Here is a 24,418-nt window from a genome sequence, read left to right as displayed (position 1 = left end):
ATATTATAATTTTTAACCTTTAATTTTTTTGCTGTGCCTCTAATCAAGAACTTTCTGTTAAGTAAAACGTTAAAGGTTCATGTTTAAAGAATGAGAGACATAAAAAGTTGCAGAAAGTAAATGATAAATTCTTATTTATTGAAAGACATCCAGTTGAGAAATAGAGAAATAATTGTTAGGTAAGCATATATGGCACATGATTAAGTTCCACTAATTCATATTTCTGAATTATACTTTCTGCTAATTCCAGAGCATTATATTCATGCAGCAGTGGTAGGAAGCATTATTATTTTTTATGTCCATCTTCTCGATAAAGCAGTGTAACGTCAGGAACATTTAGCAGTCATTTTCTACCATTCAAGTATGTGATACTCAAATGTTAAGAAATCAAGTCTAAGTCTAGGATATTCAGACTGATTATTTGTGATGTACAAAACGCAGTTATATAAATCCAGTAGTCATACCTGGCTTTTGCCTATCTTTGTGTTGAAATTTTCCATCATTTATGGCTTGTCCCAAGCACAAAATCCTGAGCACTGGGATACCAGGTAATGAAATAGCGTGGTAGTAGCACAGTTTGCTTTTGCACACTGTTCAGGAGGCCACAGATTTATCTGAAGGTTCTTTTTTCCCTCCTGTTGTGTCATTATATATTTCATCAGCTATACTAGCTGTAGTAGGTATAGTCTGAGGAGTCACGGTGTATCCAAATCCTTGGTAGTGACCCATGGGTGAGGGTGGCACAGAAGAGGCAACGGAAATTGCATCTTGTGATGATGATGATAACAAGCTTGTATGTTCATTTTGATCTTGATCTTCAGGAAAAAATTTTTTCCTAGGATGTCCCATCACTGTCCTTCCTTTAAAGTAATAGAAAGGTTTCCAAGTTAGCCAAAAGTTATTTTTATAAACTTAGCATGCTAAAAATAAGCTCCCTCTCTCCCCTCCCAGAGCCTTACTGTGGTACTGCTTTAACCAAAGTCTTTTCATCTCTTAAATAGCTACAAAATTGCCCTAATAGGAGACCTACAATAATCTCCCTCTTGGGGTAGAATTAAGTGGCTGGTACTTACCAACATGCCTTACTTGTTCAGAAATATCATCCCTAATATCTGAAACATCCCACATGGCAAGAAAGGAATCAAAGCATGAGCCCTCTTCCGCTTCTTGGACGTACGGTTTATATGAGAAAGTGTAGTGATGAGCAATAGCAGCAAGGAACATCTCAATACAGATGATAAAGTCCTACAACAACAAAAATAGCAGCCATCTTTGAGTTTAAATCTAGTTTTACAGGGAAAAGAAAAGCACAATCTTTCTCTTCAAAAGTACTTAAGTATTAACAGCTGTTTTTTCTATAAAATTATATTCATTTTTCCATTTTCCAAAATAATTATTTTTAACCTCTTCGAAAAAGGACAAAATGCCAAAAATTTAAATCTATTTTGCACTGCCTCAGTCAAGTATTTCTTAGCAAAGATAATGCATTCTCAATCCACTGCCCAAGGACTAAGAGGAGAAATGTAAAAGAGAAACTGACCAGGAATTACAAAATCTAAGTTCTATTCTTGGCTCTACTACAAATTAACAATTATGGCCAATTTCTCTAGGGTTCCTTCATGTCCTCACCTGTAAAGTGAGGACAGTAGTAGCCCCATAGCCTGCACATTGTCAGGTTTAGGAGGTAATGTAGAAAAATGCTTCACAAATGATAAAGTTCTACTGAATTCAGAGACAGCACTACTTACCTGGAGTCCTGTAGCCACAGCTTCTACAGTTTGCCATTCCCAGGTATGCTTTTCAGAAATAACGCCAACTTTGACCAACAAAGCAATAACTACTGCTTGCCTATATGTTAGGAAAAGGTAAACGCCAAATCTATATCAAGCATAAAATGAGCAGTTGTTTTAAAAATATGCCATTTAAAAAAGTCAACCCCCAGCACAACCTGTGGACCATCAGCACCAGCACCTTGCCTTCTCAGCGTATTCCTGAAGACATTGTGTATCTACGTTAAATATATTTGCTTCACAAATCTAGTCTTCTGGTACAGTTTCATCACATGAATTTTATGTATTCTTAGAACTTCAGTACTTGGTTTATAGTACTTCTTTTTTTGTTTGAAGTGTGCACAAGTAATTAGATTTTAAGGTCTTCCTACACATAGACAGTGTCTTAACAGCTTGTACAATAGGCATTTAAAATGAAATAAAGGACAGATACTCAAATGTTATTTACACCTGTTAACTGATTATTCAGATTATTTTTTAACACAGTCATTTTGAAACCAGTCTTGTCTGGAGTAGTAGAACTAGAGACAAACTCAGAAGGGGTCTGACTCCAAGACGGGAAGTCATACTGAGCATTTCAAGCCAATCTCGGGATATGACCCTAGGTTAAATTTAAACAGCTAATACTGAGAAAGATAAGCTTTCATGGTTCTATGTACAAGAATGTTCAGTATTGCTTGTAATGGTGAAAAAATGAGGAACAACCTAAATGTCAACAGAAGATTGGTTAAAAAGTTATATTGGTTAAAAAGTTAGAATACTAAGCAAAAATAAAAACCAAAAAACCCAAACAACAAAACTACCGTCTCACTTTATTGACGAAGAACTATACCCACAGTATACTGAACATATTGTTGAGTTCTACGGGTTCTTATAGTATGAAAGTATTTCTGTGGAGTTTTATAAGATATATGTACACCAAAATGTTAATCATTCTTTCTAAGTGGTGGGATTTCAAGGAATTTTCTTTTTCCCCTTTTTGCATTATTTGCATATTGTTAAATTTGGTGTATTTGTTTCTAGGTTCTCTATCACCCACCCCTTTACTAAACTGGGACCATGTATAGTTTTGCCTTCTGTTTTAAAATATCTTATTGATGAACACTTCTCCCCATCATTAAATATTCCATATCATGTTTATCTTCCAAACTGCAGAGTATTCTCTTACATGATAGGACCATGATTTATTTTAATAATTCCTCTAGTGTTGAGACATTTAGACTGTCTCAAATTATTTTCTTCTTATAAATGTTACAGTGAGCATCTGACTGTATGAAAAACCAAGAAGGGCTAAAAAGATGAACTTCTTAAAAGGTAAGTAGAGACATTTTAATTCATCTCCTGTATTAAGACTATTATTAAAATCCTCCCTCACCAACAGTTTTATTGCCCTTTAGAAAATAAGAACATTAAAGGAAAGCAACACTTACCAAAAAGAAACAAAAACCACCAGTTTTACACACAGAAATTTGCCAACAGGTTGGATTGGACTCAGTTCTTCCTTCAGTACTTTATAAAATAGCAGGAGACAATACATGGCAAACTAGAAACAAGATTAACAATTAAACTTCTTCAATAAGAATAACTAAATATAGTAACAGAAATATTAAAGTTATAAACCAGAGACCTGTACAGAGTAATGTTTCAGGCAAAATTTTCCAGGGTTTATTATTGCTATTTTTAGATTAACAACAAGCTTTTATAGTTTACTGTGGATGAATATATATGATAAGAAATTTCTCAGAAGAGATATAGAACATCTTCCCTGAAAATGGTTCTAAATGTTCACTCACTGGGGCCCATAAAGAAAGCGATAAACAACTTCCATGAATGAAGGGCTCTCATTCAGCCAGAATAAAAACATATCTTTTAAACATAAATATCATTAATTTTATAAGGGTTAAGCTTACTAACTAGTCTATCTTACATAATATTGTATGCATATTATTTATAAGACACATTAAGTAAGTACTATTTCAATAAAATTGTGACCCTGAAATCTGAAAGAATCAAGGAAACAATCTTTCTTGAGGGCAATATGTTGATCCAGCTGATCCAAATTTAAAAAATTTACTTTTTTAAAATAAATGCTCAAGACTTCTTAACTTTTTAGAAATCAGTTGTAATAACCTAATATTGCATAGCAATAAACATTTTCCTAAAAGTTTACTTTTTCCTATTAAAATCATATAAAATGCTCATTTAAAATACTTTAGAATATAAAAGCGGTAGACAAAAGTAGAAAGTTTTTCACAGTCCCATTACCCAAGCAATCCTTTCTACACATAAAGGGGTTCTTAAGAGGTATCATTAACCAAATATAAAATTTTGTTGCCTGATGTTTTTTTCCTAAGTGCCTTACTTTTCCATATGCTTCAGAAGGATTATTTCGCTGCCTAGTATTTGGCCCGTGGGAGGACCACAGTACATTTAACCAGTCCCCATCACCGGGCTTTGGATTGTTTCCAGCCTTTTCCTATTACAAATAACAGGCTTTATAGACAAAGATATTCAAAACAGAAGTACTTCTGACCATTTCTTGAGGATGCAGTCCCAGAAATGTAATTACTAGTTCCAAAGAATAGGAACATGTGGGAAAGCTCTGAATACATAAGCATTTAATTTTTATTATAAACCTCTAATACCACACATGCATGCCATTGCATCTAATTATTTTGCTGAAAGAATTAACTTAATATCTTAAATAAAATGCACATTCTTAAGTTGAAAGGATCAGATAGTTACATCTTTAGAGCATTTCAGTTTCTAGATCTTTTTTTTAAAAGATTGGCACCTGAGTTAACAACTGTTGCCAATCTTTTTTTTCCCTTCTTCTCCCCAAAGCCCACCGCAGTACATAGTTGTATATTCTAGTTGTGAGTGCCTCTGGTTGTGCTATGTGGGATGCCGCCTCAGCATGGTCTGATGAGCAGTGCCACATCCGTGCCCAGGATCCAATCCAGCAAAACCCTGGGCTGCTCGAGCAGAGCGCATGAACTTAACCACTTGGCCACGGGCTGGCCCCTAGAACATCATTTTTACTTAAGTTGGAATCCTCAATTTTAATTCCAAATATACGAGAGAATTTTATTCTCCCACTTTTATTCAAACCCTGTATTGTCATATACCAATTAGACACTTTCTCTTACTGAGTATGCCTAGGAGATAGAGATAGATAGATAGATAGATAGATAGATAGATAGATAGATAGATATTTTAAGGAGAGCATTGTACTTTTATTTAGGACACACCCACACAACTATGTAATGAGTACCAGAATCAAATGAAGAAACACAATTAATAGGTCAACATATAAATCACCAAATTAACAAAGATATTCTATCTTTATATATGTATAAAGATATATGTTAAAAGTTTCTTCAAATTCTTCCTATAAATAAAATTTCAAGGTTAAAAAGTAACAAGGTTTATTCCCAAAGAAACATACCCTAAGAAAATTTAGAGTTATAGATAGTAATTTAGTACAGTTAAGATGAATATTTACTCACCAATTGTGACATATTGTTTATTATAACCAAGTAAGTCCAAGCATTTGAAAAGCTAAAGTTCCCTTCATCATATACACCAACCAGCTCACAGATTCTAAAAATGGTAAAAATCAGACAACTTTATGGTTAACTAAATCAAAATATACTTTAAAATACAGCATTGACAGCAATACTTAAATTTAGAAGTTGGTTTATTTAAAAGATCTTGTAGATAAATCACTTGAAATTTGTCACAGAGGTGTTCAAAAATTAAAAGAAAAACATTTTTCTAGAAATGTTACCATATGAATATTCCTCCAACTACAAGTAAATCCAAAATAAGACACATACATTGAACTAGAAAGGGTAATTATTAGATTCAAAAAAATTGTGCTGCCTAATTTTCAAAAGCTTGATTGTAATAAACATATAATGTTGGTCTCTACCTACAATTCTAATTTTTTCCCCCCAAATTATCTTGGTGGTAAATTTTATGAAGACCCAGATTTAAATATTAACTTACATGATTACTCAATTTCTAAACTGCAGAGAAATAAACCATGCCTTCATAAATAAGTGAATTAGCCTTAATTCTAAGGTAAATGTCACTACAGAACTGACTGCTTGCTTCCCGTCTGTCTTCCTGTTCTTCCTCTGTGAAGAGGCAGAATGTTAGTTATGACTAGCAGATAAAACATGCAATCTACTGCTTTAAATTCTTTGATGTTTTTAAATCTAGGGAATAGTTTTACCAGGTGGCTTAATGATACCCCATTTTACCTCAAGTGCTTAAAGAAAAATACGATTTCTTACTTGGAATATAGTACTCATAACATATTCTAAGTTAACCATGTAGAAAATCAAACCATGTAATGAACTCAAAGTAGCATACTTTAACTTCATGTAAGAGATGTTTCTGTAAAGCTGTGGGAACATTAATATTTTAAAAAGTATTTTCTGGGGCCGGCCTGGTGGCACAGCAGTTAAGTGCACACATTCCGCTTCCGTGGCCCGGGGTTTGCCAGTTCAGATCCCAGGTGCAGACATGGCACCGCTCAGAAGGCCATGCTGTGGTAGGCGTCCCACATATAAAGTGGAGGAAGATGGGCACGGATGTTAGCTCAGGGCCAGTCTTCCTCAGCAAAAAAGAGGATTGGTAACAGATGTTAGCTTGGGGCTAATCTTCCTCAAAAAAAAAAAAGTATTTTTTAAATGCTTTCCAGAAAGCTCTAAAATGAATGTTATTTAGAATTCTGTCGTGATTCTTTGCCTACAAATGGTCACCTTATTTATTTTAATATAGTAGGGTTTCTATATACTGTATTTTTACTAGACTTGTATTATAACAAGTAAACTAATGCTCTTTATGTTTTTCTACTCAGTTGTTCCCACTTAAGAGCATGAGGATTTTACAGAAATAAATGATAATATAAAAGTTTTATGTACTTACAAAGCAACGATGGTGGTGAATGGTCTGACAACTGTATACTGCAATACACCCAGTTTGCACCTAAACAGCAATACTCTGCCAAAGAAAAACGACTTAGCATTTCAAGGACTCATTTAAATAGCATCAGACTGTTCCAAATCCCCTAAATTAAAATCACGTTGACAAACGATGCCATTTTTATATTTAATTCTTTAAATTTAGTCATTCTAAATGGCAATTGGGGAAGAATGTGGATGGGAGCAAACAAATTATTTCAATACTGTTTTTTAAATTATTTGACAACTACAACTTCTGAAAGATCTCCCTTTCTGTATAGTCTCAAATCCCTGAATAGTGCAGCACAGAACAAAAAGAACAAAAGTGGGTTCCTGTGTGTTTCTGGAAGAAAAACTGAGTAACAAATGAATTACGTGTGTGCCTGTGTATGTGAAAGCATTATTTATAAAAATATTATTTACATTTAGGATTCAGTTTCCTTTCGAGTTTAGTATTTAAATATCATTCCAGAGAGTATCATCGACTAGATACTTTGAAAGGTCAAAGCAAAGATCCTGCATAAAACAGTTTTTATTCTATGGCTGGGTCAGTCAATTTAAGGGAACATTTACAAGGAGTAACAAAACAAAACAAAACAAGTCCCAAAACAACTACCAAAAAAAGGCTGTCTACCAGAGCCTTGTGTAAGCCTTCTTAAAAGACCAAGCTGCTCTGAGGGCAAAGGCTTACCTGGCACTCCTATCAGGAGAAGTAGTTGTCAATGTTATGTATTATGAATCCCCTAATTTAAGAATTACATCTCGACTGAGAAGACTGTGAGTGTGGCATGCAGACCTTGAGGTGTTCTTACTAGGAGTGAATAAAAAACTGGTGGGGTTCTATGTGCTGAGAGCCTTCTCTGCGCTGAGGTGGTTCACTCCCACTTACCACTAAGTGTGCCCCCTGTGGTGGTGGGCCCAGGGATTGCACTTGGGCTTGTTTGTTGCAAGACCTCTTGATGAGAATGCCTCGGCTAAACATGCTGTGCTTCCTGTCCCATACTCTTTACAAAGCAAAATTCAGTTGGACTGGGTTAAACCTACAGTGTTCTATGTGTTGATTGTCAAACCACACCTGAGACCACTAAGGGTGACTATGCAGATACATTAAATAGTCAATTAGATACCTTTGAAAGCTGTGGAGAATTAATGACCTGGAAGATGTATCTGAAGAAATTGCCCAGAATGTAGCAAAGGCTGAGACAAAGAGACAAACGTGAAAGAGAGTTACAAAGAACAGAATAGAATCAGAAAGTCTAACATACATTCAGAGTCAAAGAAGAGAGTAGAGGAAAGGCAAAATCAAAAGAGATTATGGCTGAGACTTTCCAGAACTGATGAAAGACATGAATCTACAGCTTGAGGCATACTGTAAATTAAGCAGGACCAAAATCAAAACCAAAAAAACCACCCTGATATTTCATAGTGAAACTGTAAAACATCAAAGACAGAGAGGGTGTTAAATGCAGCTGGACAGGTCACCTATCATGCAATGACAAATTGACAGTAGAGGCTTAACAGTAACAACTGAAGCCAGAATTACATGGAATAAAATCTTCAAAATGCTTAGGGAAAATTCCTGTCAATATAGAATTACCTCCAGCAAAACTGTCTTTCAAGAATGAGAGCAAAATAAAGACACTTTTGGATAAGTACACTCGAGAAAATCTGCTACTGAGAACTGACACTAAAGGAACTTTTAAGGGCCATACTTTAGAAAGAAGGAAATGATTTCAGACAGAAGATCTGAGACGCAAGAAGGAGAGAGGAGCAAATAAATTGTTAATATTTGTAGTTATACTTACCAAAGACAAAAAAAAATCTATCCAAAAAATGTCTAATTTTTAAGATTAATTTTAAGTAGCCATGGTAAAATTTTGACTCTTAAGTGCTCATAATAAGATTGGAATTAGAAACTATAATTTCTAAACTAGCAGTGAGAAAAAACGTAGAATAAAAAAAACCAACAAATAACGTCATCAACTACCAGTGGGATCTAGGGTAGCACCTGTAATCAGACACACTGACACCGCTGTACTAAGACATACGTATCCATAATAGGTAAAACAGTCACCTTAAAATCACAAATAGTCAAAGATTATAAATAGAGTTTTGCCACTATGTGAGCTATGAAAAAGCTTTTAGTTTTCAAGATTTTAAAAATATTTTACAACTGCAAATAAGGAATCATGGACTTATATTAAAATTTGTTAAATGTGGGTGGTATAAAACAGATTTGTTGGTGACATTTGTTTGTATTCCTCAAATGTTTGAAAAACTGTAAAATTACTTAATAAAATTATTAAATTAGAAGGATCTTCTCAAACTGCTTATACCGTCTCAAAGTATTAAATGAAAATTTATATTTTTAAAAAGACGCGAAATGCAATGTGGACTCCTGGAGTGAATCCTGGAAAAGAAAAAGGATGTTTCTGGAAAGACTTGGGAAATCTGAAGTCTGCAGTTAATAGTATTGTACCAATGTTATTTCTTGGTTCTGAGAAATGTACCATGATTACATAAGACGTGAACATTAGGGGAATCTGGGTGAAAGGTATATGGGAAATGTCTGTCCTGTCTTTGCAACTTTTCTGTAAATTTAAAATTATTCCAAAATAAAAGTTTATTTAAAAAATAATGTAATCAATGAGAAAAGGAAAGAAGAAAAAGTGAGACAAACAGAAAACAAAAAGATGGCAAGATTATAAATGAATATATCAATAATCACAAAAATGTAAATGGCCTAACTTGTTTAAGTTGATGGATTGTCAGATTGGAATTAAAAAACGCTAAACTTAAAAAAAAAAAAGCGATATATCTAAAACATAGGGAAATGGAAAGGATGAAAGTAAAAGGTAGAGAAAGATATGGCAGGCAAATACTAAACAAAGGAAAGGTGGGATACCTATTAATATCAGACAAAATAACTTTAAGACAAAGAAGATGATTTGGAATAGAAACAGCATCAAAATATATAAAGCAAAAACTGACAGTAGTACAGTAAGAAACTGACAAATTATCAGTGGCAGAATTTAAACGTCTCTCAGTAACTGACAGAACAAGTAGCCCAAATCAACAGAAATACAGAAAAACTGAATAACACAATAAAATAAGATTGACCTCATGGACATAAATATAACACAGTCACTTGTTAATATAGCACACACATTCTTTTTAAGCACACAGGGAATCTTTATAAAAACTGATCATGTATTAGAGGGCATGAAACAAATCTTAACCAATTCCAAAGACTGTCTCATAGAGAGTACATGCTCTGACTGCAATGCAAATAAATAAAATGAAAAACTAAAAACCAAAAAAAAATCCTTAGGCTTGGAAATTCTGAAATACTCCAAAATAACTCAAGTAAAAAGAAATCTCAGTGATTTAAATTTAAAATTTAAAAACCTTGGGGCTGGCCCCATGGCCGAGTGGTTAAGTTCGCGTGCTCTGCTGCAGGCGGCCCAGTGTTTCATTGGTTTGAATCCTGGGTGCGGACATGGCACTGCTCATCAAGCCACACTGAGGCGGTGTCCCACATGCCACAACTAGAAGAACCCACAATGAAGAATATACAACTATGTACTGGGGGGCTTTGGGGATAAAAAGGAAAAAAAAATAAAATCTTTAAAAAAAAAAAAAACAAAAAACCTTAAACTGGATAATAATGAAAATATTTAATATCAAAACTAGGATTCATGTGGTGATGGATGACTAGATTTATTGTGCTGATCATTTCACAATATATACAAATAGCAAATTATGTTGTACCCTGAAACTAATATAATGTATGCCAATTATATTTCAATAAAAATAACCAACAAAAACTGGGATTCAGTGACTGTAGAACTTGAAGGGAAATGTATGGTCTTAAATGCAATATTAAAAAAAGAAGGCTGTAAATTAATGAGCTAAGACTCTAACATATTAGGAAAAGAACACAGTAAACCAAAAGAAATGAAAGAAAGGAAGTAAAAATAGAGCAGAAATTAATGAAATAGAAAACAAACATAGGGGCGCAGCAGTTAAGTTTGCACGTTCTGCTTTGGTGGCCTGGGGTTCGTCGGTTTGGACCTACGCACCGCTTGTCCAACCATGTTGTGGCAGGCGTCCCACATATAAAGTAGAGGAAGATGGGCAGGGATGTTAGCTCAGGGTCAGTCTTCCTCAGCAAAAAGAGGAAGATTGGTGGCAGATGTTAGCTCGGGGCTAATCTTCCTCAAAAAAAAAAAGAAAAGAAAAGAAACATACTACAGAGAGAATCAACAAAGCCAAAAGTTAGTTCCTGAAGAGGTTAGTAAAAAAAAAGGCAAGCTGCTGGCAAGATGTTCAAGGAAAAAACAAAGATATTAATAACATTAGAACTGGAAAAGCAGTCATAACGACAGATCCAAAAGGTATTAAGAAGATATAAACTAATGTATGCCCTTACATTTTAAAACTCTGTCTACTCTGCCTAATTCCTAAAAACTATAATTTAAAAAATATGCTTCCAGAAACAACAGGAAGCCTAAATTATAGTTCTATAATTGTCTCCCACAAAGAAAAGGCCAGGTCTAAGTTTTCAAGGTACAGTATACAATCTCCTCCTGTGATATACAAATCACAGGCAGTAATTCCTATTCAGCCAGTATAACCTAGATAGGAAAACCAGACAGGGATAGTATAAGAAAGGCAAATTATAGTTTCATCTGACTTATTTATGAACATAGATACAAAAATTCTAAATGGAATATTAGCAAACCAAATCTCGTGATGTAGAAAAGCAGATGATACATCATAATCACTTTGAATTTGTCCTCAAAATGCAAGGGAGTTTTAACATTAGAAAAGCCATTAATCTAATTCACTACATTAACAAGTTCAAACCATGATCATCTTAACAGGTACAGAAAAAGCATTTGATGAAATTCAATACTTATTCATGATTAAAAACTCTTAACAAACTAGGGCTAAAATGGAGCTTATGTAACCTGATAAAGGATGCCTACAAAACACCTTTAGAAACATCAAATTCAATTGTGAAATTTTATAAGAATTCTCTTTAAAATCAAGAAAGATGCAAAAATGTCTAGAGATACTTACCAGCACAGTGAGAAGAAAGAGAAATGTGTAGGATAAAGACTGGCAAACCAACAAGTCCTTCATTTGAAGACGACTGTCTACATAGAGAACTTAAAAAGATCTACAGACTAAGAAAATTTAACAAGATTTTCGGATATAAGATCAATATGCAAAAGCCAACTGCCTTTCTACACACTGGCAGCAATTAAACTAATTTTTTAAAAAGATGTCATTTATAATAGCAATAGAATATAAGGTATTTATAAAGTCAACAAAAGATGTACAAGACTTTCATGAGAAAATTATACTTTATTGAAAGATAAATGAAGAGCTAAATAAGTAGAAAGCTAGACCATATTCATAGATAAGAAGACAAAAAATCATAAAGATGTAATAAACTAAAAATTGAATTCAATCCCAATCGAAAAATCTCAACAGGGTTTTTCAAGTAACTTGACAAGCTGATTCTAAAATTTATATGTATGAGTAAAGACCCAAGAATAGTCAAGACAATAGGGTTGGGGCCCTTGCCCTTCATTTTTAGGCTTATTAACAAGCTGTAGTAGTTTATATAAAGAATTGGTCCAGGGATAGAAAAGTTAACCAATAAAACAGGAAAACAAAGACCACAAACAGACCCATACATATGGAAACTTTATATATGACAGAAATGGCATTACAGATCAGTGAGGAAGAAGGAAGAGAATGGTGCTAGGATAGTTAGCCAACAGAATAAAATAAAACTGCATTCCTACCTCACACAACATACACACAAAAAATGAATAAGGATTTGTAAGTCTTAATGGGAAATTTTTGAAACGTTTAGAAGAAAAGCACAGGAGAATCTTTTTTTGGCATCTGTGCCAATCTTCCCCTATTCTGTAAGTGGGTGCCACCACAGCATGGCTGCTGACGAGTGGTGTAGGTCCACACCCAGGCCACCGAAGGTGAGCATGCCGAACCTAACCACTAGACAACAGGACTGGCCCCAGGATAATGTTTTTATAATCCTGTGGTTGGGAAGAATATTTTCAACAAGATGCAAAAAGTACTGACTATAAGATTGATAAATTCAACTACATGAAAATTCAAAACTTCCCATTTATCAAAAGACATAATGAAAGTGACAAAGCATGCCAAAAACTAGAAAAAGATATTTTTAACACACATTAAACAAAGAATTAGTATCTAAATATATAAAGATTCTCTATAAAGCCACAAGATAGACAACCCATTAAAAAATGAGAAACAGAAACAAGCATTCCTCAGAAAAGGAAACCAAATGGCTAATACACATATGAAAAGTGGCTCAACCTCACTACTAATCAGGGAAATCTAAATTGAGACCACATGATATAGCACTGTACACCCTCTTGATAGGCAAACATAAAGAAGTCTGAGTAACTCCCAATGTTGGTAAGGATGTGGTTCAATTAGAAGTATTTTATACTCTTGGTGGGAAAGTAATTTGGTACTGCCACTTCAGAAAATAATTTGCCACTAACAAAGTTGAACAAAACCTAAAGACCCAATATATCTACTCCGAAGTATATACCCTAGAGCAATTTTTTTCAAACTGTGTCAAATTCAACTTAGCGGGCTGTGATTTGAATTTTAAAAACAAAAGGGAGGAAGGGAATACATAAATAAGGGTCAGTACTGTTTCGTGGAAACATTTGTTTCATAAGGGTACTAAGTCAGTGGGTAAAATGTTTTCCCCCAGGAACTAATATACACAAAATTTAATGTTTATTAAAAGAAAAATCATTGTGCTCACCACTTATGTCACAGAAATCACAGTCTAAAAAGCAGACTTTAGTTTTTATTATCTGATGGCTGGAAACTTGCCATGGCATTTGCATCTTAAAACCAAACCATTGTACTGAATTATCCTAAACAGCAATAGCCTGATTAATTATCAGACATGTAACACCAGTTATCTAATAGAGGGAGACTGGTAACCTAAACTGTGTTCATATATATACAAGAGAATGAGTTGTTTTATTATTACTAAAACCACGCTCCTAAACTGCAGGACTTTGGTAAGCACTTCATGTCTTTTCAATAAGAAAAGGTGAGTCAGTTATGGATGCACTGTTAACATTATTCAGGCAGCACTTGTCAGAATTCAAGAGTCTCAGGAAAAAATGAAACTAACACAAAGAAATTTAACAAGAATAAATGTAACTGCCTGTGTAGTCAGGAACAAATCAATTGCATAAAGCACAGAATAGGGAAATTTTGAGTAGTATCATTTGAAAAAGGTTTGCAGTTTTAGTTCACCACCAGCTAATCGTGATGAGCCAGTCTGAAGAGACAGCTCATCTCAGGTTCTGTGTTAACACAAGAAGAGTCCTGATCAAAGCCAAGCCATTATCATCATCATCATCATCGTATTTATCAGACCACTGCAATCTCTTCCATCTCTGCCCACTTCCAATTCAGTCTACAAAGAGCACAGTAATCTTTGAAAAAGAAATTTAGATACCAGTCCTCTGCTTAACATCCTCTAATGGCTTCTCATTTGACAAAGGCTCTCTCTCCTTGACCACACTTTACACAGGGCTCTTCTGAGTCTTCTTTTCAACTAAGGCATCATCCTTAGGCCTTGTTCTAGGCCTGCCTGTCAGTTTGTGCAAAGAATCCTGCTAGGTCATGTCCTCACCTTTGATATTTGATTACTCTTGATACCTGATCAAGCTCCTCTTGCCCCACTCTTGATGTTTAAGGCTAGGCCTGCCTTTAGCAAAAATCCTGTTATGACAGTTTAGAGAACACCCCTACCCTTGATGTCTTCTCTTAGTAATTTTCCATCCAATGATCACCTCAATCTGCTTATTGGCTATAAATCTCTCTTTGCCCTTGTTGTATTTGGAGTTGAGCACAATCTCTCCCCGCTCATCCTCAACCTACATTAATTTTTCCTTACCATTCTTGCATTGTTTCCTGGCTTTTTTCCTTCATAGCATTTCCTGAAATAAGTAACTATAAATTTGTGTCTTCATCTAATTCCTAACCCTCCTGACCACACTGTAAGTTCCATGAGTTCTACGTCTGTTATATGCACTAGGATATATCAATATACTGGCAGATACTAGGTGACTAATACCTATTTGTCAAATGAACATATTAGGAGCTTATTATTTAAAATAGTCAGGTAGCTCCCTGTCATTGCAGGTGTGCAAGTAGAGACACTTACATTTAGTCCTGACATTGTACAAATGGTTTCTGTACTGCATGGAAGGCAATGTAGCTATCCCCAGGTTGTATATCTACACTGATTACTAGACCTCTAAATCATTCCAATTACCTTGGCTTGCAACTTTCACCTGAATCCTCATCATTGGTGGTCAAGTCTTTTTGATTTTTCAGCTGTATTCTCCTATTGTCTTTCCTTTCTATTCCAATTTCATCCCTCCTTTTCAGCTTATCTCACAAATGGACTATTAGAATAGTCTCCTAATTTATATCTCCATCTCTAGAGTGCTCCTCCCTCTAATGCATCCTGTATAGTACTGCAAGATTAATCTTTCTAAAACACTGTCTTCAAATGTTTCCTTGCTGAAAAATATCCAATAGTTATCCAGTATAATAAATGAAATCTCAGCTTCAACTTAACTTTTCAGGGTTTTTTTTCGTTTTCTGTCCTACACGAATGTATAATAAGGCCATTATACATTACTAGAATAAACATTGTTATTTGCTGCTATTTCATATCATATGCCATTCCCCGCCCAGGACTATCTTCTCCCTGAGTCTTAGACCTGATTTTGCCATTAACCAGCTATGTGATCTGGAGTAAGCTAATCTCTGCAGACCCTGGTTCCCAATAGTAAAAGGATGTTGATTAAATGATTTCTAAGGCTTTTTCCCCCAATAATATTTTAAGTTTTCTATATGAGGATGAATATATAAAAGAAACTAACATATGTGAGGATTTTAAAAATGTGTTTTGTTACTCTTCAAACTTGACTATGAACTCCATGAGGTAAGAACTCTTACACTTTTTGTCTTGCTCGTAGTACTTAACATACTGCTTTGCAGAGAACTGACTGATGCTTAAAAATTCTGCTTAAATAAAACCCAAACATAAAAGAATTAAAACCAAACATACTTACTCTCCCATAGTCCATGGTGGACAGCAACATAAAGGAGGGAAATGTTTTTGCTGATCTTTGGCTTCAAGGATTAATACCAGATTTGGATACCGGTTAGTTAGATAATTGGTCAGGAATCCCATAAAGTTGTAAATGACATAAGCTTCGTAACATTCTCTGCAGGTATCCACATATATTGCAATGCTGGGATATTTCAAAGCTATCCACTATGAAAAGGAACAGATGTTAGTTGCAGCTAAGATGACCACTCCAATTCATAGTACTCACAATAAGCTAATTTTTAAACTTGAGATGTCTTGTCATATATCAAACTTCCTAAAATTTATCATTATAAGGGCTACCAGACAATCTGTGAAATATATTTTTAAAAGCAATAAACATCTTGGATATTGGTAAACAAAAACATTCGTGTTTGGGGTAAATAATGAATATGAAGAGAGAAGCTAAATCATGTGCTTGGCTTCTTAAATATAATCTGAAATTTTTCTTGACATGATCATAGAAAATGCTGTTAAAGACATTTCCTTTATCTTTAATCAAATTAAAGCAGTTATCTATAATAACTGCATATATTAGAATCCACTGGGGAAGGATTTTTTTTTGTCCAAATAAAAGATTTAGTAAATAAAAAGGATGATAATGTGAATTTTCTTTTTTTTAAAGATTGGCACCTGGGCTAACAACTGTTGCAATCTTTTTTTTTTTTCTGCTTTATCTTCCCAACTCCCCTCCCCCCCGGCCCCCATACATAGTTGTATATCTTAGTTGCAGGTCCTTCTAGTTGTGGGATGTGGGACGCCGCCTCAACGTGGCCTGACGAGCAGTGCCATGTCCGCACCCAGGATCCGAACCCTGGGCCGCCGCAGCAGAGCGCACGACCTTAACCACTCGGCCACGGGGCTGGCCCTGATAATGTAATTTTAAATAGTACATTCTTTAAAGGACTAAGAGCTACTAATCTGAAATTTTAAAAGATTAAGCAAAGGAAACAGCTTTAGATTTTTAAAACTTTAAAACAGATGCCTTTTCTATTGTCATACTTTATCAAGATTAAAAACAAGTAAACTTTTCCACTTTTCTCATTAATCTGACTCTTTACTGCCAAATAACCTACTTTCACTACCTTAAGCATTCTGTAAGTATAGTTAGTATCATCAAACAAGTTCTTAGTTAATAAGATAAAATGAAACATACTTACGCTATCTAAACTGTATATAGGTACCATCCAAAGAATCCTATTTGGAAAGTAAAACATAAATTAAAAACATTTTACATCATATTTATGAAATAAGCCAAGACAACACTAGTTGTGAATCAAAATACATTAAGATTTACCTTATTATTGGTTTCTGTAGTTCAGGTTGTGTATAATGTACTAAATGTTGCAATATCACCCAGAGTGATATAGGTATAGTCAACAGCAAAAAGATTCCAGCAATAAACCAAGCCTTGGTGTGGATTCCAACCTTAAGAAGCAAAAGAACATGTTAGTAAAAATAACTAACATTAAAACTAAAATACTTTTCTTTCTTTTTATTTTTGAGGAAGATTAGGCCTGAGCTAACTACTGCCAATCCTCCTCTTTTTGCTGAGGAAGACTAGCCCTGAGCTAACATCCATGCCCATCTTCCTCTACTTTATGCGCAGAATGCCTACCACAGCACGGCTTTTGCCAAGCAGTGCCATGTCCACACCTGAGATCTGAACCGGCAAACCCTGGGCCGCTGAGAAGCGGAACGTGCGCACTTAACTGCTGCGCCACTGGGCAGGCCGTAAAATACTTTTATTTCTTAAATTTTCATTTATCTGATATTAATGAGGCCCAATATTTTCCAAATGACTAGTGGCTGTTTTTATTTTTTCTTCAATAAACAGCCTATTTGTGCTTTTGTGGAGGGAGGGGCGTGGGTTTTTCCTCATGGGCCCTTTTGTAACAGCACTGTATACGTTAAGAATATTAACATCATGTCATTTCCCTTTAGCTGATTTGCCTTTTATATCTGATTATTGTGTTTGGGGATGTACAGAAGTTTTAAAATTTTCTGCAAGTCAAATCTAAAAATCTTTTGATGGTTTATTCCTTTGCTTTTATGTCTGGAATATTAAAATCCTACCTAAGATCTTCCGCAAATTTTACTGTTACCCAACATGTTAGTAGAACACAGGGCTGCCCAATACTTTGTTAAGTTCTCTATATGGGTTATGTCTTTTAACTCTCCCATTCGTAAGCACTGCCACAACTACTGTCCAAGCACACTATGTCGATATATGCTACCCATCTCATATCCAACAGTATCAACTCACGAGATTACATTTTAAAAAGCTCTAATTTCTTTTTTAGGTCAGTATCTGATCAATATTTTATCCTTTAAAAGCTAAGTTTCTAAAAAATATACTTTGAACTGGCTCATCCTAAGGGAGAGTTGAAGTAATTCACTTGCTTTCTGGCAAAACCAAATTTATTTGAACCTCTCTGCTATCTGAGGGTCCTTAGTGAAATGAATTTTATACTAACTTGTACTCCTACCTTGAGGAATGTGAATCCTTTTAATTTTTTTAAAACGCAAATGCTAACTTTTTAAAGAAAAAAAGGTGGGCATTTATTTTTGGTACTTGAGGGGTTTCAGCAGTTAATTAAAATAGAACTGAAGTCCATGACTTCTAGTTTTACTGTTTTGAACAAGATTTTTTTTTCATCAGGGATAAAGATTAAAGAAGTAGAAAACAAAAGTATAGAGATCAAATATATTTTTACAACAATGAAATTTCTACACTAAACTGTATGGAACACTTGAAAAGCAAATACAAAAAGTCTTGCCCAATGCTGGAGATTAATCAGGGCAGTAGGTGAAAAGCAAATATCTGGAGGTGACAGTTCTCAAAGGAATGTCTAAGCAATCATTTTCTAGGGATTTTTGCTTGGCTCAATTTCATTTAAAATCGAGTATTCATATTAATGATAACCTAAAATAATAATACTAAAAACTTAAAAGCATATTCTAGATTTTCTCTTTTATAAGGAAGGTGATCATTAAGAGTATTGCCAAATGATTTTAACGCTCACATTCTTTTTACGATTGCCTTAGCACCAAAAAGAACTTGGTGGTAGACTTAAGAAAAAAATTATGTGCTTGTGACTAATGAATGCCAAGCGTCCTCAGTGTGCTGTAAGAAAGAAAGTTCTTTTTCAAACAATGATCAAAAAACAAGTGACTGGAGAATTGAGTCATTTCAGTATAATGATGCCAAATAAAAAAAAAGTCTTGCATCATAGAGTTAGTACCATTTTTACACTGTAAGTGGTAATTTAGTTTCAGAAAAATATTACCTGTCCACATTAATGCCATTAATTTGACTCACTGGTTTTACAGTTGTTTTGATTTTTGAGCTATATAAAAAGCTATATGCATAAGAAAGTTTATGCGTATACATATTTTAAGTAACATTATAAGTCAACACTAGGTATCTATAGAAATTATCAATATAATTATTACATTTATATCTAAATAAGGTATTCTCACTTGAGACACACTGATATAAGGATACCATTAACATTATTAAACTCAGCCATGAGTCGGGGGTTTTTTTGGCTCACAAAATGAGGAGATAAGGAGCATAGATTTTTTTTCCCTAAGGTAACTTGAGGAAGGTAGAGAGGAAAGAAAAAACCATTAAAGACAGCATCCAGGAGTGAGTTAATTGTCCCTCAGCCAAATGCTTTCAAAGCAGACAGTAGAGAGGAACAGGGTAGTGCTTTCCAGGCCCACTCGTCCTGAGAGGAGGGGAGGAGCTCTTACACCCATAGTAGCTACTTGGGGCATATTGACAAGCAGGGGCAGGATAAAATGGCTGCAGGGCAGTGACTTCATGTGTGCATTTAACTTATCTGACTTCAATTATAGATGCTCAGCCAAGAAAGAGAGTGAGAGAAATAGTTTAAACAGTGCAGACGGTCATCTCGCTATTCCAGTAAATAAGCACACGCCCCACCAGGGGCACGGGTTGGGCTATGTGAACCTCCTGTTTTCTACAATCTCAGTTCCCACTGACTTCTCACAGTGTAAGCACTGTGATTCTAGTGTTTAAAAGATATGTATTTTTCATACCAAACTGTCCCTAAACATGTCAACTACTTTATCCAGTGCTCAAGCTGATGCATATAACTTTGCCTTAGGTGTTCAACTGAGAACCCAATCCCAATTAGAATGCTATTCCACAAGAAAAAAACCTGCTGCTCTAATGCAACAATAGTGACGATATTTTAAAGACAGTGACAACTAAGGCTTATTGAGCACCTACTTTGTGCTGGGCACAATGCTAAGCATTTTAGACACGCGAACTCATTTAGTGAATAATGATGAAGTGATCAGGATACTGTATATAAAGCACTTAGGACACATGAGCCACTTATCTCTCTGTCTCAGTTTTCACATCTATAAAATGAGGATAATTTCTATGCTTCACAGTTTTTAAGAAGATTAATAAAATTATACCTAAATCTTGGGGACATGCTCTAGTTAGCGTCTCTAACCTTAAGAACAAAACACAACAAAGGGGAAAAAAAAACCCCTCCCTTAATCCCACAGTCCTGTCTACTGTGCCACTCATTTCTCAGGCCCTCCCTTCAGAGTCAAATACTCAAAACAAAACCAAAAATGAACAAAAATCTTGTCTATATCCTGATTCCACTTCCTTACCCCACACTCATTCTTCAAACAACTCCCTCTTAGTTTTGGCCCTTACAACTCCATTGAACCCATTACTAGGATCACCAATGACCCTCCTATCTTGTGAAAACCAGTGGCCGTCTCAGCAGCACTGGACATTGTTCATTACTCTGTCCTTCTTGAAACTCTCTTCTGTTCTGGCTTCCATGACACCACTCTCCTGGCATTCCACTTCTCCACTGGCTGCTGCTGCTTTTTAAGTTCCTGATCCTCCGCTTGGCTTCTAAATGTTGGTGCTAGGTCCTTGGCCTTTTCTTCTTCTTCCCTTTTATAATCTCACCCATGTCTATGGATTTAAACACCATGTCTGTTCTGACAACTCCCATATTTACACTTGCAGTTCAAACCTTTCTGACCTCTAGAGTTACAAATCCAAGTGCATATTTGACACGCCCATCTGAATCTCTCTCATATACCTGAAACTAAACGTCCAAAGCAGAACTCAATTTCTCTCAAATCTGTCCCTATCCGTCAATTTTTCATTTTAGTAACTGGTGTCACCATTTACTCTGCTGTTCAAGACAGAAGCCTGAGAGCCATTCTTGATTTCTCCCTTTCTCTCACTGCCTCTCCTCCCCTAATACAATCCACTGTCAAGTTCTGTTTCTTCACGTCCAAGGATACTTACAATTGAGTTTTCCATCTCTATTCTGCTATTTAAGTCATTGCAGCCCAGGCATCCACTACCTCTTAATTACCATACAGAGCTTTCTAAATTTCCCTGCATTTGCACTTATTTTTCCATAGGTGGCAGAGTGGTCTTTTGAAGATGCACAATAGGACTGCCCTGCCTGTTCATTTCTTAGACCTGTTTTAGTTTCCTCCATAGCATTTTACATAATTTTATTTTTTTTGAGGAAGATTAGCCCTGAACTAACATCTACCACCAATCCTCTTCTCTTTTGCTGAGGAAGACTGGCCCTGAGCTAACATCTGTGCCCATCTTCCTCTATTTTTTATGTGGGACGCATGACACAGCATGGCTTGCCAAGCGGTGCGTAAGTCTGCACCCAGGATCCGAAATGGCGAACGCTGGGCCGCGGAAGGGGAACATGCAAACTTAACCACTGCGCTCCTGGGCCAGCCGCTATACAATTTTATTTTATTGATTTGTTTTGTTTTTGTTGGTTGTGTTTGTCTCTATCACTAAGTTCCATGAAGACAGGTGTCATGTTCTATCTCTCACCACATAGAACACAAGCCTAATTTATCACTGGGACTCAAACAATCATTTATTAAGTATCAGACATTTGGGCAGATGGAGGAGAAAACAAAATAAGTAAAATATTTATCGTGTTAGATGGTGGTGAGTCCTAGGAAGAAAAATAAAGCAGTGAAGAGGATATGAAGAGTTGAGGAAGGGAAGCTGGCAACTTTTAAACAGCGTAGCTGGGTGACATTTGAGTAAAGACCTGAAGGGCATAAAGGAATGAGAAAACCATCTGGGGGAAAAGCATGTCACAAAGGGGGAACATTTAGTGCAAAGGCCCTAAGCAGGGAGCACGTCTGCTTGTTTGAGCAAAGCCAGAGTGGTGGAAGCCCAGGAATTGAGGAGAGAAGGTTAGAGGCGGATGGGGTGGGGGTGGTGTCAGATCATGTTGGACCTCCATGGCCATAGTTAGGGATATTGGCTTTTAATCTGGGGCTAGGAGTGATTGGAAAACTTTGAGAAGAGGACACACAGAATGTGACTTATGTTTTAAGTGGATACTTTGGCTGGTGTGTTGAGAACAATCCAGGCAAGACCTGATGAGAATTTGGCTCAGGGTGTTAGCAGTGGAGACTGGAGATTAAAATTTTCCTTAAAAGCTGGCACTTAAAAATTACAACTAAGACAGTCTTAAACCAGGTTGATATTATACATATTATTAACCTTAAACGTAATCCCTATACCATACTCCAAAGAAATACTGCAAAGAAAGAAATCCCTATTTGTATTAAGACATCCAAAGCACTTGAATTTTAGTAGACAAATTATGGAAATAACCTAAATATCTAACAAATGGGAAATATTTAATGTAGTGGAATATTATATTAACACTAAAAATAACTATATGGACTATGCTAGTATGGGAAAGTCAGCAAAAAATAACTTAGTTAACATAAAGAAAACAAATGTCTATTAAATACATTTTGTTTAACTATGTAAGAATCATTTCCACAATACAGAGCCTAAAATAGCCATGGTATTGTCATAGCTCTTGTAAAACAGGTGTTTCTAAGTAAAGTACTTTCTGGTTTTTATTAACTCCAAATTCAAAGTTCATTACACAATTTTTATAAAGCACATATCTTAGTTAAGTATTTACCTTGGGGTCTTCTAGCTTGCAGTACTTTACTGATGTCATAATAAGAATATGACATCAAAAAATATACTAGGGACTTTTTGCACAACTTTTGTTGGTTAATAACTTCTAAAGTAAAAACAAACATCCAAGTTAAACCAACTAGAATCTTATAATTCAGGGAGCTAGTTAAATGCTAATAAAACTCAATACATGGTTTTCAAGGTAGTTTATTTGATCTAGTTAAGTCCAATATCTGAACAGATCAGATTTCAGGAATAAACTTACCTTACTTTCAGGGAATTGATGAATGCTTCCAAAACAGTACTTCTCTAAGCAGCGATCTTAATATATTCTATTTTCTCGACCCAGTCCAACACTCACCTGTAGCATGCTTTCAAAAACCATGAACAAGAGACCAGATAGATTTATGTCCTATGAGCAGACTCATTTACACGACATGGTTTTCAGGATTATCAAGTCTTGGGGTATCAGGGGGAAAATGGGCAACCTTAGAAGGGCAGGACGGTAGAAGAAAGGGTAGAGGCCGATGGTGCAGGACCCTCTTACCTCCAGTTTCTGTAATTCCCACACGCACAGGGGAACCGCAACCACTATGGACACCAGGTAGATGACCACCGCCAGAGGTCGAATCCACTGTCTCCAGTTCCTCCAAGTACAAGTGCAAGGCATGTTTCCGCATCAATCAGCCCCGAGTAGCAAGGAAAAAGACCTCGAAGGAGATTGTAATGGGGACCCCTGTTCTTCGGCTGTTTTGTCAACTCGTGTACTACGGAGAAAGAGCTGCTGGGCGACTTTACCAGCAGCTCCAGCCGCTCCGGCCCCTGCTGTGCTTTCTGCTGCTGTTGCCGCAACTGCGGCCCCCCTGGGTGTTACCGGGGAGCAGTGAGGGCAGCATCTTCTTCCCTACCCCGCATTTACTCAGTTCTTCCGCAGTGGGATCCCGGGCGGAGCCGCGGCTCTCACCTGGGGATCGCCCAGGGCTCCGCCAGCACCATGGCCTTGAGTAGAGCGGCGCCGACCAGGACCGGCCTCTGAGGACCCTGCACAGAGTTCGGTTCTGCCTCGCAGCTGCCTGACCGCGTGCTCTTTTCTTGCGCGGTGGTTTCCTTCCCTCCGGGCTCGCAGGTGTGTCTTCGCCCGAGTCAGCTGAGAGATAAGAGCTGAAAAGCTCGCCGGACCCAAGACTTCCTCAACCGCTTCTACGGGACTTTCCTCACCGCAGACCCCAAGGCCAAACCAGGGCTTCCGCTTCCGCCCACACTGTCTGAGGATGGCAATTCGTCGACAGCACCAAGCTGGGCCCGCCCCATCCGGCACACTTCACGCTCTCTGATTGGTCATTTGCGAGGGGCGGGGCTTTAAGGGTGCGGCTCAGGGTTAGAAAGTTGGAAGAGGAGGTGGATTAAAGTTGTTGCGTTTGTTGCCGCGGGGCCCAAC

General features: G+C 36.2%; 1 protein-coding gene across 1 annotated transcript; it reads right to left on the bottom strand.

Moving 5' to 3' along the window:
• Positions 1 to 117: 117 nt before the first annotated feature.
• Positions 118 to 24,195, bottom strand: TMEM184C (transmembrane protein 184C). The gene is made up of 10 exons (XM_046656820.1): positions 23,528 to 24,195; positions 17,281 to 17,411; positions 17,144 to 17,180; positions 15,946 to 16,151; positions 6,729 to 6,803; positions 5,300 to 5,393; positions 3,221 to 3,333; positions 1,749 to 1,848; positions 1,074 to 1,245; positions 118 to 860 (listed from the first exon to the last, which is right to left on the bottom strand). Exons 1-10 carry the CDS (start codon positions 23,648 to 23,650, stop codon positions 595 to 597), a joined length of 1,317 nt encoding a protein of 438 aa, XP_046512776.1. The 5' UTR covers positions 23,651 to 24,195; the 3' UTR covers positions 118 to 594.
• Positions 24,196 to 24,418: the final 223 nt, after the last annotated feature.

The sequence above is a fragment of the Equus quagga genome, chromosome 3, assembly GCF_021613505.1.
Source record: "Equus quagga isolate Etosha38 chromosome 3, UCLA_HA_Equagga_1.0, whole genome shotgun sequence".
Taxonomy (NCBI): Eukaryota; Metazoa; Chordata; class Mammalia; order Perissodactyla; family Equidae; genus Equus; species Equus quagga.
This window is presented reverse-complemented; position numbering and strand designations above follow the sequence as displayed.

What these genes read in the sequence shown, in the direction of transcription:
- TMEM184C (XM_046656820.1), bottom strand. Translation starts at nt 23,650, where the DNA reads ATGCCTTGCACTTGTACTTGGAGGAACTGGAGACAGTGGATTCGACCT. An exon ending in CTACAGAAACCAATAATAAG is followed by an intron (nt 17,181 to 17,280) that starts GTAAATCTTAAT and finishes CTTTCCAAATAG; the next exon opens with GATTCTTTGGATGGTACCTA. An exon ending in GTGGTTTTTGTTTCTTTTTG is followed by an intron (nt 1,849 to 3,220) that starts GTAAGTGTTGCT and finishes CCTAACATATAG; the next exon opens with GCAAGCAGTAGTTATTGCTT.